Source organism: Haemorhous mexicanus, chromosome Z (assembly GCF_027477595.1).
Source record: "Haemorhous mexicanus isolate bHaeMex1 chromosome Z, bHaeMex1.pri, whole genome shotgun sequence".
Lineage (NCBI taxonomy): Eukaryota > Metazoa > Chordata > Aves > Passeriformes > Fringillidae > Haemorhous > Haemorhous mexicanus.
In genome coordinates, this window is record NC_082381.1 from 75,317,152 (window position 1) to 75,332,738 (window position 15,587).

At 37.2% G+C, this 15,587-nt stretch overlaps 1 protein-coding gene across 4 annotated transcripts in view; it reads right to left on the reverse strand.

Annotated features, from left to right (window-relative positions):
• NNT (nicotinamide nucleotide transhydrogenase) overlaps nucleotides 1–15,587 on the reverse strand; it is a 43,049-nt gene that overhangs the window by 4,684 nt on the left and 22,778 nt on the right. For all 4 annotated transcript variants that reach the window (XM_059836863.1, XM_059836862.1, XM_059836864.1 and 1 more), the window contains 5 exons: nucleotides 14,830–14,990; nucleotides 13,733–13,912; nucleotides 9,387–9,546; nucleotides 7,950–8,031; nucleotides 337–455 (listed from right to left, as the gene is read on the reverse strand). In XM_059836863.1, coding sequence (XP_059692846.1) covers nucleotides 337–455; nucleotides 7,950–8,031; nucleotides 9,387–9,546; nucleotides 13,733–13,912; nucleotides 14,830–14,990 — 702 coding nt within the window. The remainder of the gene's footprint in view (nucleotides 1–336; nucleotides 456–7,949; nucleotides 8,032–9,386; nucleotides 9,547–13,732; nucleotides 13,913–14,829; nucleotides 14,991–15,587) is intronic.

Here is a 15,587-nt window from a genome sequence, read left to right on the forward strand (position 1 = left end):
AAATGCAAGAAGTTGCCCAGTACAATGCTGTACAGGTTTGCAGTACATGACAGGGTCAAGTCATCTACCCTAAAGAAGCTATAATAATTTTCCTCTGCAAGGACGGGGCAGTAAGAGATAATAAAGACACAGCATTTGCCATTTACTTCTCAGCTACAAGCAAGTAAAAAAAAGCTCGCCATACCTTTCCCCCCAAAAAAAGACCTCTAGTCATCTACAAAGAGAAACTGAATGGCTTGACTTCTTGACTTTCTATTGTTAAAATCCCTGTGCAGTGCAAAAACAGAATCAAATAAATCATCCAATCTAGTATAAGCTTATGGCTCGTGTGCTAACCTGGGAAGTCTTCATTGATTTCATCCATTTCCAGTACAATATCATAGGGAACACCAGCTTCTGCTAGCAGTACGTTCAGCTGACCAGGCATACGACCAGCCACAGGGTGAATACCAAACCTAAAAGGGAAAAAACCCCATTAATAAGTTTGGACTACTGAGTTATATACATTAAAATTGTCACCTGTGACTCAGAAGGCTGAGAAGTTCTTAAGTATAAGCACAAATGACAATTAATAAAAAGAAACTGCTAAAATTTAACAGCTCACCTTCCAAGCAGTACCATATTTCAAACCTTGCGACAGATTCTTTCAGACTTTTAGAAACGATCCTTTTAATTCCAAAACTACCATCCACATTGATTCATTTTTCAGGTCCATTACACCACTGAAAACACCACAGACTAAATAAGATTGCCATGAAAAAGACAAGAGATCATGCCACCTTTCTGAAGCAAAACTACTCCTAGACCTAAAGATGCCCTTAACAAATGACTTTATTGACCCAGGTATGTCTAGAGTATGTACAAGAAACACTTGTATGAACACTTTTAATCCAACAGAAAAATTAACAGCACAAGACTTCAAGCACAAGAGAATGCCTAGCTGAATTAGGTTAACATGCCACTTTCTTCTCAGGATTGACCTCAGGAGGAAATGAAAAGGGGACCAAAAAAAGGATGGGGAGTGAAAAGGTAAAGAGCTAAGAAACTGTAACATAAACTTTTAAGCATAAACTTTTTAAAAAATGTTTTCAGAACAGCTCAAAAACAACTTAGAGAGAATACGCTGCTCATGAGTTACTAAAACTTCAGACAGACCTGGGGTGCTCAGGCAGGTATGCAGCTCCCTAAGAGTAAAAACCTGAAAAAGCCAGAATGGAGATGTCAAACTGGTTTAGCTGCAAACCAAATACATATTTGTTTAGAAGCAAATCTGTTTCCTCTTGGTACTCTTCTGATCATCTACTGGCCCTTACAAGCAAGGCATATCCATGCCTACTGTCATGTGCGCTTTCTGTCTTTCCATCTCTGAAGCTATCACCAGATGGAATGCTGACTCACACATGCCAGAAGTGCCTCAGATTAACATTGTATGGGGCTGAAGATAATGTTTAATTTAGAAGTCTACAGATATTTTAGAAGAGAAAGAAAATAGTCAAGAAAAAACTTGGATTTTTGAATTCTTGGATTTTGGAAGAGAAATTTTTGAACAGAAATCCAAGTAAGTCAGGAATTAAATGAAAGTAATTCAGAATTCTTCAGAAAGGAGAGCATTACTAATAAATAAACTTGCCATGACAGATGGATTGTCATATACTTCTATTTTCAACTCTATTGCGATAGGAATGACTGATGGACCACAAGTCACAGTCCAATTAACACAGATCACTTGTGAATTGAAGACTGTACAAATACATCCTTAAATGGGCAACTGAGCACTCCATCATCAAGGCAACATTAATACAATAAAACATGAGACAATTGGACCTCCAGCAACCAAATTAAGGACATATGATTAATCCACACTGTACTAGATATAATACAACTTTAAGCTCTAGGTCGAAGAGTAGGATAAAAGCTAGTTTTAGAAAGAATTCTTTTAAAGAAGAACAGGAACAGATTGTATTCAGCTAGTAAACATTTGGGACCCTGTTGCAAAGGCTAATACCTAGAATCAGAAGGAGAGCAAACATACAGCACAAATTACTAACAGCTTATGTTTCACACCACTCACTCAGTAACACAAGCCATGTGTAGTACTGCAGATAGATCTTAAGTATACCAAATTTGATCACTAACAGTGCAGAAGGAGAACTCTTATTCTGAAATACCCCTGAGAAAACTCATCACTCCTCTGGCAGTGAAAATAGATTTTCCAACAAAATTCTCTTTTGTGTCTAATAAAATTATTTGAGAGCCTTTGCGACCAAAGCTGCTTTGGCAATACACAAAACAAAATACTCGTGAGGTTTCTATTAAGTACTATATACACACACAATCTTATTTCAAGGGCTGGAAAGCCAAAATTTAAGCTGCCAAGAGAATGAATTTCACCTTTGACTTCGCCATTCCTGGCAAGAGGCAAGGAAAGAAGAAAAGAAAGGGACAAATTATCTTCATACAGGAAGAGTTATGGCATGAACCATCAGTAGTTAGAGACTTCTGACAGACTCTGCTTGAAACCACATACTGCGTATTCAAAAAGTTTGAGAAAGCTTCTCATACAAAAGCTTTTTTGGACAAATACTGAAGTGACTCCCAAAAGTCTGCTTGTAAGAGTCTGTTAACCAAATATGACAGTAGCTTGCCAGTACTACTCAAAATTGGATGCGCAAGAATGTGAAAAAGAGTAATCTAAAATTATAGTTTCTCTAAGACTCTTATTATGTTACAAGGTAACATTTACACACCTCTGGACTGAAATCAGCCTATCCAATAAAAAGCAGGATTCAAAATTCAATTAACTGTGCAAAACAGATACTAAAAATCCTTGATGGCTCATAATGTGTCTAATAAAAGCAACAATCTTGCATCCAACTCACAACAGCAGCAGTTCTTCAAAGCTATGTGCATTTCAGCAGGAACATTTTTTTACATATGGTGTCTCAGATGTTCATAACATGAACCTCATTCATATTCAAAAATTTAACACAAATTATTTTAAAAGGGAAACATATTTTATGGCAAAAATGCTTTCAAGTGAAAAATTGCAAAGTTTCTTTGATATTCTTTTGTCAACAGTAATGCAGGAACTCCCTTAGCTTAGTTGGTTTGCTTATAAATCAAGAAGAATCTTAAACCACAACACATAGTCACAGCCATGTTGTGTATGACTTGAAACATTATTCTAGTATTTCACTGAAACACAGAATTCAACAAGAATTTTTTCTTTTGACCCAACAACATAACGTAGGGCTTGCTTACCACCAACAGTTGTCAAATACTGAAGTAAGTGTACATCACTTGCTACATAGACTTCATAGGTAAACAGCTTGAGGCAAGGATATTCAACTCTTTTAACCAGCCTCTACTGAATACCTTTTAGTTTTATAGTTTCATAAAGACAACACAGCACACAAGTTTATGTTTTGAACTTTTTAAAGTAATACAAAAGTGCAGCATTTCATTTTAAATTTAGACTAAATATCTAAACTCCTGACATACACATATCTTGCACTTTCAGCACAGAAAACACTTCATCTGGAGTTGAGTGGGATAGAAAGGTCTGAAGGTGGCTGAAATAATACGAAGTCAGCAATACCAAAAAGACAGCTATAGCATGAAAATATTATTGAAAAATCTCAGAATAGAAATTACTTTTCATACAGCTCATAAAGTCAGTATCTATCTTTATTACAGCTGGCTAAATAACATTCTTGTAATCAATAGTGAAAGAGGTGGCTGACAATAGCAGCACCTAACCCAGTACAGAAGTGTTTCAAGATCACTTCATCAGCAAGAAGATAGGGTTGCTGTCATTATACCAAAGCTGGGCAGAGCAAAGTAACATCTGCCTGGCGCCTAACTGAGCTTACTCAACATCTTGAATGTCATATTTGCCCAAGGGTTTAGCTTCACTTACAGATCCTCACATCTCATTCACTTTATTAAGACAACTCTCTGCAGCTCTGTTTTCAGTAAAAACAAGAATCCATTATTCTAGGTAACGGGAAGGGGAAAAAAAGCGACCAACAATCTATATGAACAGAAAAGTACATCATTCAAGTATTCCACATCTTGAATCCTGCAATGTAACAGTTGCAGTGTGGCATGACTTAGAGTATAATGTTTATCATAGGTATGGATAGCTGTAGGTTATAAGCTGGCCCAGCTAGCTTAGACCTACTGTCATGCTGAAGGCAACACATGTCCTCAAAACCAGTCCTATGGCATGGCTCAAGCTCTGTGGCTCTGCTGCAGTCAAGTCAGTTAAATTTAAATTAAGTTAGACAGCTAAATTACACATACTTAAATAAGGGCTGATACTGGCTCCCTATTTCCAACCACTATGGTTTATGACAGCAGGGGCAAAATGCAAATAGATCTTAGCTCTGTGCAATAGCCTTCTCAAGAACTGAACTAGAGGCAAAAAACAAGACCCTGCTTCGACAAAGCATCATATACTGACCTAGTAAGGTCATGCAGAGGTGAGCTGACCCATACGGAGCCAACAGCACACCTACAATACTCCCCCAGGAGAACACAGTTACAGCTGCATCCTTGCAGAAGGCATCAGGCACTGCATGGTTTGCAAGTTCTAACTACAGCAATAAAGCACTGGAGCTAAACAGACCTGTTGGACTTCAGCTGTCCTTTCATGTGCAGCATCAATAATTCAGAACCCACACACCAAAGCTGATTACAACAAACCAAGAACCGACACACAGGTACACAGTTTGAATTTTCGTGCTGTGTGTAACTCAGCTTCCCAGAAACCTGCACCAGCACATTTTCGTATGCTGCCTCTCATCAGTGACAGTAATTTCCATCTTGCACATGAGCTACACTGTCTGTTAGGGCTGTTTGGGACAGCATCTCAACAGCTCATCCTTTAAAATTCTTCTAGATTTTCTTGTAGAGCCCCAACAGATGATGATTTTAAACTGATACCATAAACAGTTTTATTTATTAATTTGCAGATAAATGTGTAACTCATACTCATGCACATGTTCTATCACTTACAAGAAATTAAAGAGTGGAGAAAAAAATCAGAACACTAAACACATTTGATTAGAATTCAACCACTGACATATCAGTAAAAAAACTTTAAAACACAGGTACAATACTAAATCAATACTACCATATTTTCAAAAATGTAGAAAACCCTTGTTTTCATGTGTTCAAAAGTAATTACATTCTCCAGCATCAAAAGACAGAAATCCAGGTCTTGAAGAAATCTACCTTTAAAAAGGTTAAAAAAAACCCGAACCAGAACACTAACTTCCTAGCCACTATTTTGAAAAGCTGTTAAAGAGGCAATGTGCATGTCTCTCAATTATGAATTCCCAGAAAATCAACTTATTAACTATGTAATTATTTAGAAATACATGAAGCATAATTTTAAGCATAATCCTTCCATATCAAAGTGCATTTTTCTTATCAAGAACATCTTACTGTGCAGGAGAACAAAACACATTGATAGAAAATGTCTCAAGAAAGTCATACTGTGGTAAAAACTAGGACAGTTAACTGGATGTGGATATGGAGAGCATCAACAACTCTTGCATATATGAGAACATACAGTTTTAGACTGTATGTTTCTATATACAAAATTACTACAGAATATAGTTTTATTATATAGGAAAAATCAGAATTTCACAACCAGGGATCTACAAACAACATTACATGTGGCTGATGAACTTTAGTAAGGCAGGAACTTTCAACAATTTAATTACTTCTAACTTTGCAGAAATACAACACCAGTTGTAGAACAGTCATTTCCTCTCCAAGGCCAATACATTCAGGGGGCTATGGGACTTAGCCTATAAAAAGTTTAGTTGTTTATCCATCCATGACAAGGGAAAACTATACTCAAGGCTCAGTACTATCCAGCTTTCTCTGTGACTTTACTAATGCATTAAAGATGTGATCTGCTGCACAACCATCTCAAGTGAGCAATGATGTTAGCTATGCAACTGAGTAACTAAAACAGTCTAAAGTTTCCAAAATCTCTCCTGTATTTCTAAATTTAAATCTTAGTCAAAGGTTATGCATCATGTTATATAATCTGTGGTGTTCAATGAGAATGTTATGGCTATAGGCAAAGCAAATTAAAACAACAGCTTCTCTGGATCAGTGGTGAGCCATGAAACAAAAAACCAGACCATATGACAGTCACAATTTTTCTTGGCACACGATGGGCATTACAGACTGATGCAATCCTGTGTCCATGCTAGCAGCCCTCCACAGCGTGTGTGTGAGAGTGTCACTACATCTGGATGGTGAGTGCATTAGGGTCCCGAGGCACTCCAGGCCTACTGAAACCAGAGGACAACAGCTGCAGTCAATGAACACCATGGGAGCTCAGCAAAGTGATGAAAGGCCTGAATTACCACAAACTGTAAATACAGATTTATTTAATTAAAATACTAGGTAACCACTGCAGCGATCCCTTCCTGAAATTGATTCATTTTAAGTATAAGCCATTTATTTCAGGACTCATTCACTTTTCTCCCCTGCAAAGCCAACATAAAAGGCAAAAAAAAAAAATTTTTTTTTTTTTTTTTATTTTTTTATTTCACTATGGTTGGTCAAAAAAGAGCTAACCCCCCACAGAAGCACTGAAAGGAAAGCCAGAAGTATACAAGACTGTCATCACATTAGCCATGAAAGGGTTTTTTGTTGCACAACTAAGGCGTCCTCAAATGCGATCTGGACACACACAGAGCTGTTGCTAAACATGGAGAATCAAGGTGTGAAGACTGCTGCAAGAAGCAAATACACTACCACACACCCTCATTCCTCATGTTTGCACAAACAAACACATCCATAAAGCAATTTTATATGCAAAATTGCAAAATCCTGGTTAAACACTAACAAGTTATGGCTGCTAAACCCTAGAACTCTACTGTTACCCAACAAAATGCTGTAATACGCTGCAAAAGTTTACATGCAAGTTTTTAATAAGGTTGGAAAAGCAGTGGAAGAAGAAAAACAAAACCAAAAAACCCTAATTACTAGAGGAATGATTCCAAAGGAAAATCACCATCTAATTGAAATAAACATATGGAAATCAGAGAATGAGTCTGGCTAACAAGCATCTGCCAAAATATCTTGTTTGAAATGAAAACTGAGCCTCGATTGATTTTAAAATATTAAGTCATCATAAATAGAAAACAAGCAAAATTTCAAACAATCAGCAAGAAAGACATAATGTTTGCTTTCCAGTACTTTCAGAATCTATAAGGTCTACAGAAAACCGGAGGAAAGGACTTGAGGTCAATACTGGAAACCTAAGAATTATCTGTTTTTTGGAGTAGCACTCCAGCAGAATACATTCATGAGACTGGAGACATGCACTCCCATCATCCTTTCATGAGATGCTCAAAGAACTCTAATAGCAGTCTTGCCTGCAACAGCAAAATCCTACAGGAGCCCCATATGTGTAGGTGTAAGTTGCTTAATTGTTTATCTGCCATAAGAGGAGAGGCTGAAAACTGGGATTCTTCTGCCTGCAGAAGAGAAGGATGAAGGGAATCTTATCACTGTGTATAAATATAGATGAAGGGCAATAAAAAAGAGCCAAATTCTTCTCAGGGATATCCAGGGAATGGGCAAGAGGCAAAAGCTGCAAATTGCAATATAGAAAAAATTGGTTTTACCCTAAGGATGACTAAACATCATAAAAAACTGCCCAAAAGAGGCCGTCAGTCTCCATCAAGATATTCAAAATCCAACTGGACAAGATTCTAGGTAACCTCTCCAGTTGATTCTGGTCTGAGCAAGGGTGCTGGATGAACAAGACAATCTCCAGAGGTATCTTTAACTTTGCTATTCTGTGCCTCTGTCAATGCTGAAAAAAATGTTAAACCAAAACTAGAGGTTTTAATGGAATGAAAAAAACAAACCAAACCAAACCACCTATAATACTTCCCATCAAGGAAAGCACTTACCTGACGTTTTTCCCTTGTTCTCTCAACATCTTCACCAGATCAGCTATTGGGTACTGAGCTTTTGCTGCACACAAGCCATAACCTGAAAGAATTTCAAAATTTTAACATATTTTCCTGTTTTAGTGCAGAAGAAAGACCAGTTGCAGACAATAAGTGTACTTTCCACACAAAGAGATGTTCTCATAATTTAAAAAAATGAAAAAAATTTTAAAAACTCATCAGATTCTCATACATTCCCAGCCTGACCACTGTAAGTAATCTCTTTTTTGATCTCCTGACCACTTACAGTGCAGTGATTTGACCAGCCAAACTACAAAAGCACTTATTTCACCTCACAAAAAGACATGTTTCTTTCTGTATCAGAAAAGGATGTTTCAGACAGGTATTTTGAAAAAATGATAAAAGGGCAATTGTCAGGTTACTTCACAACCATTATCCTCAACAGAATTTCAATCTGCTTAATGCAAATCTAGTAGCTGGATATGGCTTTTAACAGAAAAGGATGTTTTCAGTCTCTCTGAGCTAATTCATCAGAGCAACTTTACCCAGGATAAAAATAAAAAGCATATATTATTAATGGTGTGTTTAAGGTTTGACCACTGGAGAAAGAGGCAAACTCCTTGAAGATGATTGCAAGCTTCTTCAGAAACAAAGGTAGCTTACCAAATCAGAACCCTACCTCACTGATGGTCTCTTTAAAGTTGAAGCAAAATGAAAGATAAATTTGTATTTTAGCATTCTTCACATTCTAGTGCTAAAATGAGTGTAACATGATGAGTCATGCCATTCAGTTGAAGAAGTCTTGAACTGTCCCCTATCTGAGTTTTCCTTTCAGGGAATGTACTACTAAACAACATGAACAGCCAACATAATCATTTCAGACGATTCAGGTTTTGGTTTTCAGGCTGGGTTTTTTTTTACTTTAATCACAGTATTTATATTAACTACATTTTGGATGGGGGTTTTTGGCCTTTCTTTTTCATAAACAAATGCAGGATTGAGCAAGTACATGAGAAGTGTAAACAAAATCCTGTCTTTCAGGATTTAACAGATCTGTTGGTACAATTGGTACCACTGGTACTGTAGTTGTGCTTAGAATTCAGTTAATTTTGTGTACAGCTGTTGTGGTGTAAGCTTAATTTACAAAAGATAGTCTTTGTTCTGAAGAATTTAAAATACAAATAAAAAGGACAAACTTAGAGGACACATACACAAAGAAAAATGAAGTGGCACATATCTCTGCACAGGGGAATGATACCTGACCAGGGAGCAAATACAAATCATATGGACCCAGTCAACATTTGATATGCTGCTGCCATACTGCAACCTCTTTGCTGCTACCTTTTTTTGGTTTGTTTTGTGTTTTTGTTTGGTTGGGATATTTTTTTTTAATTACATCCTCTGAACTTCTTGCTGTATAAGTCAAGAGAGTCTTACCTGGAGTAATAATAATACTATTGGCTTCTTTTATCATTTCAACTGCATTGTCCAAATTGATTTCTGTGTGAGTTCCAGTAATTTCCATGGGTTTCCCACCAGCTGTTGATGCAGTGCCATAGCCCCCAAGAATCACATTTGCAAGGGAACGGTTCATAGCCTAAAAGACAGGATGGTTTTGATCATATAAAGATGAAATAAAAAAATAAAGGTGAGACTCCACAAAGAAAACTTCTGAAAAAGATTTCTGAAAATATTAAAGACTTCCTGACAATAGCCTTTATAAGCTGGTTTTGCCTTCTTATAATCCAAAGACTCTTAAAACAGGCTCTTTAGAACAGTTTACCACAGCCATCACCAAACATCATTTTCGAACATATTACATTACACACATAGTAGGAGCGTGCCAATATTTCTCCAAAACAAAGAACAAAACTGTGCAAATAGCAAATATTGGTCTCTTTTTGTTCTTAAAAGGGAAGAATATGAAAGAATGCATGCTTGATGACAGAGTTTCTAAAAATTATTTTACATTGGTATATACACACACACATTTTTGCAAGATACTTTAAATAGTTTTTAACCAATTCAACATGCAAGCACTGCACTGCACCATGATGGCATGAATCCACAAAACTCTTACAGGTAGTACTGAAGCAAAACTGCTAGAGCAACAAAACAGGAAAACACAAAAGCAGCTAATCAGCCACAGAGAACCAGCCACATTGTAAAGAACTGAAGGGGGCCATTGACTTACTGTCTGACCACCAAAGGAAAACAAGAGATTTTAACTAGAATGTTTAAGAGAAGAACACACCCTGAAAATCTGGCTCCATTAGACACATAGCCAGGAAAAGCCATTGGCTAAATGCTTTCTTTGGCACATCTGCTTGTGACTGTGGTCCCAAAGCAATATCTGTCAATAACTGGAAATAGGAAAAACTTGTAACTGTAGGGGAGAAAAAACTTTAGAAGAAGGAAAGGAAGAGGATAAAATGCTTCTTTAATTACACATATGAGTCATACATCTTCTGTACTAGCTGAGAAACCACGACAAAATTTAGGAATGGATCTGGAGAGACACAAATATAAGTAGGAGGAAGCACAAAATTGTGCTTCCAGATGTCCATTCTCCACTGATATTTCAAATCATGCAGTTCCACAGGTTTTTTGCTTTAGCCTCAGAAGATGTGCCATTCTGAAATTTATTATCTAGCAAATAAGCAAAATGATGATCTTAGAACTACTGTTTTTTCCTGATAAGTCATCACTGTTTCAGATACTGTAAGGGATGCACAGAAACACAGTGAAACCAACACTTTTTACTGTCTGCAGCACACAGTAGTTCACATACCCTGAGAACACACTGCCTTTGGCATCAATCTCAACATTACAGCAGTTGTGTCAGGAAAGACAGCCTAGACAGAAGAATACCTTCTGCAGATGTTGCACATGCACAGGAAGCAGAGCACTATCTACACATATCTAAACCAAACGACAACAGTTAGACAAGGTCAAAGGGGAAAAAAAAAAAGATAAAATATTATTAAAAATGTGAGAATCGGCTAAAAGCAAGCATGAGATTGAAGCACCCTTGCCTGGCTCCACTGCAAAGAGCCAAGAACTTCCAAGAGAAAATGTGGAAGGCAGAGAAGAGCTACCACCTTATCAAGCAATCATTAACCAACATATCTGGGACAGTGTGAAAACTCTTCTGTAGCCTCTTCCACCTTCTTTACCACCACAGACCACAAATATAGAGGCATAAAGTGCAAGCTTCATCACTCACTGATAATCCAAAAAGTGGCAAAAAAAGCCCTCCGTGTTGAGCTTTGAGGAGCAACAACAATGGTCGGGAGCTTACAGTCCAGGGAAAATCAAATACCTGAATCCTGAGAACTGCAAGTGCTTCCACTGTGCCCATAGAAACTTCACAGCTAGTACACAGGAACAGCCAGCATACAATTTGTAAGACTGACACCGTTTGTCCCCTCTCTTGCACTGTTTCATCAACCCAGTTAATGTTTCCTCTTCAACCTTAATTTTCTTCAGCATCTCATAATGATTCTAATACCAGAACTGCAATCATCAAGTATTCCCTTTGGGGAAAAAAGGAGGGACAAGGACATGCTAACAATCTAATGTTCTGAATAAGATGTATTGTGTTGGTGTCTTAAAAGAGTCACAATTCACAGGATAAGCAAACAGTACCAGCCTTTGGTTTTTGAATTTAAATTCTCCGTCCTTAACTCAGTCATTAACTGAGGCTTTAAGAGATTAGCTGGACTGCCTTTGGATAATTAAGCAACAGTTTTATCATAAAAATTATTTGAAAAGTGTTGTAAAAATAAGGTTTCAACTATTAAGACGTTTCCACAAATACCTTTTCACCTGTGCTAGGTAAGTATCAATAAACATACTAGTTTTGACAGAAGTCATACTAAAAAGTAGGGGGAAAAAAACAAACCAAACAAAAAAAAAAAAAAAAAAAAAGAAAAACAACAGCAACAGGAACAAAAAAAACCACAAAAAGACCAACAAAAATACCCCAAAACAAAACCAAAACAACCAAACAAAAAAAAATCCCCAAAACCCAAACAACAATAACAAAAAAAAAAAAAAAAACCACAACCAAAAAAACCACAAAAAAATTCCCCAAAAAAACACCAAATCCCACAGGAAAAAAAAAATTAAAAAGGACAAAAAAAGGGGAAGGGGAAACTTGCTTCATTAGCACAGGTTGAAACACCAAGAGCAGAATTTATTGAAACTCTTGAGCATTTCCATCTCCTGAAATGCAGCTTCAAGACAATGATACTGAATCCCCTGATTAGAACAATGCTTTTAAAAATAATGATTTCCATTAAAGGAAATAAAGCAGAAAAGAAAAATTCTGGGCTAAGAGCATATTATTCTGCTTACTGTGCAGAAATCATACAAAATAATTTTCATTTTACTGGTTGATAAACTTCAGTTGTCTAAGCTTATATAAAGCAGCACAAGATTTCTAGACACTACCTCAAAAACTAAACTTCCTGTAATCTGAGAAACATTGGGGAAAGCCACTCTGTCACTGCCTAACTGTTTTGCTAACTACTCCCCCAGGCTTCCTATTTACCTAGGTTCCTCCAACCAACTCTGTAAGTATTTCAAAACTCTCTTGTGAGTGCTAAGAGAGTGAGCAATATTAAGAAAGGAAGTGGACAGTAAAACAAAAATGAAGTTATAGATAGATTACTGGAAATACACACCAAACAGTTCACATTTTCCCTAAAATTTACAAGAATTTGATTCTTAACAGAGTTTTTATACCTATGTTACCCATAAGCACTATTTTTCCACTGATATGGACTAAATTCCTGAATGTATACAATTAAATATATGAGCTACATAATTTGATTTCCTTTTGATGAAGAGACAGGAAATGTGCAAGAAAGAACAAGATTCTTTGCAATTCATACCCAGAATAGTTAATTTTAACTCACTTTCATGTAGTTGTACATGAATACCTTTTTAAGATTTTCTGAAATTTTTCCTCAAGAATGATGAAAAAGAATGATACTGAACATTCCTAATATGGTAACAATACTATTTATCAGTGCAGATGAAGTAAAAAATGCTGACCAGAGGAAAACATCAGACAGGAGAACAGTGGCACCAATGACACAAGAGCACAAGGGCAGAAACAAAGCAGGATTACACAACAGAGAATGAGAAAGTTGGCAGCTGTTGCGCTGCAAACGGTTTTCTTTAAACCATTACCTCTCCATCTTTGAATACAAGGCCTTCACACAAATGTTCCAGAGAAAAGGAGGTCATTACTAATATCACAATACAACTCACACCGAGATGAAGCTCAAGCTTGCTAACACATAGCACTGAACTCGTGCAGGCCTGCTGCCACCCCGTGGTACTCCAAAGTAGCTGCTCTGAAGAAAAGCGCACACCTTTCTGCACTCCAAAAACCAAACTGTAAATCACTGCCTAACCAATGAACACATTTCTTGAAGTATCTCCTGCTATATATTAAATCCAGCTTAAATTTAACCATATTTCAGAAGCTGTATGACTGAAAAAAAAAAAAAGCTGATCACAAGTAATCATACTTTGAGCCCAGATTCAAATCCTTAATGCTTAAAGGCAACGCAAGGGCTTTCCTCAGTTTTGAGATATGTCTCTCACCCAGTCAAAGAAAAATGACTGACATCTAGTCCAACAGTTTCGAGAATTTTCTAGTCTATAAACATCTAACAGTTTGAGATCCAATGGCTTATCTTCCTAAAAAACATGGTTTAAAAAGTTTTTCATTACTCAACAAACAAGCAGTGTTTCTGTTGTCTTCTTACCACACACATGATGTAAGAGAGGATGGCCCCAGAGGAGCCAATGAGTGCACCAACAATGGTCAGCAAGTTGTTGTTCAGGAGAAAGCCCTCAGCACACAAAGCCCATCCAGAGTAACTGTTCAGGACAGTAATAACTACAGGCATGTCAGCACCTCCAATAGCTGCTGTTAAAGTGACACCCTGGAGAAGGAAAGAAAATACTTCACGTCAGCAATCACTAAGGAGAACACCCAGAAAAGACACTCAGCCTGCAGCACTGAAAAAGAAATTTAGAATCATAGAACGGTTTGTGTTGGAAGGGACCTTAAAGATCAGCCAGTCCCAGCTGCCCTGCTTTGGGCAGGGAAATTACCCACTAAATCATGTTGCTTAGGGTCCCATCCAGCCTGGTCTCAGACGCTTCCAGGGGCAACCACAACCTTTCTAAGCAACTATCAAGTTACTTAGAGCCTATTCAAGTATTGTCAGAGTAGGTATTCAGGCTGAGGACTGGACTTGCCAAATCTGCCTTTTCAGAGAGGACAGAAAGGTACCCCACCATTCTCATGCTCTGCTTAGTCACATTTTTTTACTTGCAAAATTATACCAGCTCCATGGAATTGTTCATACCATTAAGGCATTCATATTGAACAGTCTTGCAAGACTCAGTTTACAGAATAGCAACATTCAAGGTAAATTTTGCAACACTGGCACACACTAGCATACACTGGTGTAAGTGAATGGCAGAAGTTACATATGGAAGTCATCTCAAGAAGTTATCATAATAATCTTTAAATCCATAGCTCTTTTAGGTATTTCAGGGATTAATTTTCTAAAAAGTCTTCTCAAATAACACTCTGTCATATAAAAAACTTCATTAATCAGTAGCTGCAAAAAGCAAGTATAAAAATACATTCCAGTTCTCCGGAACAGTTCTGGTTTACAGCTAGATCTAGAAAAGTCAGTTGCTACTTCTTACTGCAAGTTACCACACAGGCAGGCACCATGCCCACTGTAACTCAGGATGGTAAAATATAACGCGTAAAGAGGAAACTTGCAGGACTGGAGAATAAACTCCTTGTGTAACTTGTTTCACTTTCTACAATTTCTTAACTTACCATTATGGCTGAGAGTGCTGACACAGAACCCAGACAAGTAATTCCCGTGGTGTAAGAAGGATCAATCATGTAGGGTACCATCCCACCAATGCTGGCAGCCAGCAATCCTGCATTCAATGCATGACGACCAGGCAAGAGCAGAGGTGCAGAATTCAGGATACCTGCAATCAAACACATTTTCAGACATAAACAGGTACATTCAAGGAACGCTGTTGCTTATGTTCAGAGAAGACTGAATAACTCAGCAAAAGAAAAACTAAAAAAGAAAAAAAGGGAGGGGTAGAAGATATAACAAGTTAGTTGAAGCTGAGGTCTTCTGCTGACTCAGAATTGCAAGACATTCAAACTTTCTCTAGATTCTCAAATATTCTTCTTTAAACTCTATTTACTTCCTAATTTCATTGAAGTGCTCCAGAATGGTTAGAAAAATCTCTTTTCCTTTTGAAAAGCCTCCTTATTTTTCCTTCAACAAAGCCCTTCCACTTTGTCTCTAGGTCTTTTTATGTTGAATATGACACACAGTAGAAGGAAGCTTTTAGCTGGAACTTCTACACAGGGATTATCTCAAAAACTGTGTGCTTAAAAAAATATGACTACACAGATAACGCCAAGTACAAAACACTCCTCTTTTCAAATGCATTAATTTCACAACTACCCTCAGTCACAGAGAACTCCCACAGCTTCCCACATCTGCAGAAACTTGAGGGGAAAAGGCAGTTCAGTATTTTTGTGATTCAGTTCAAAAAGACAGTCACATT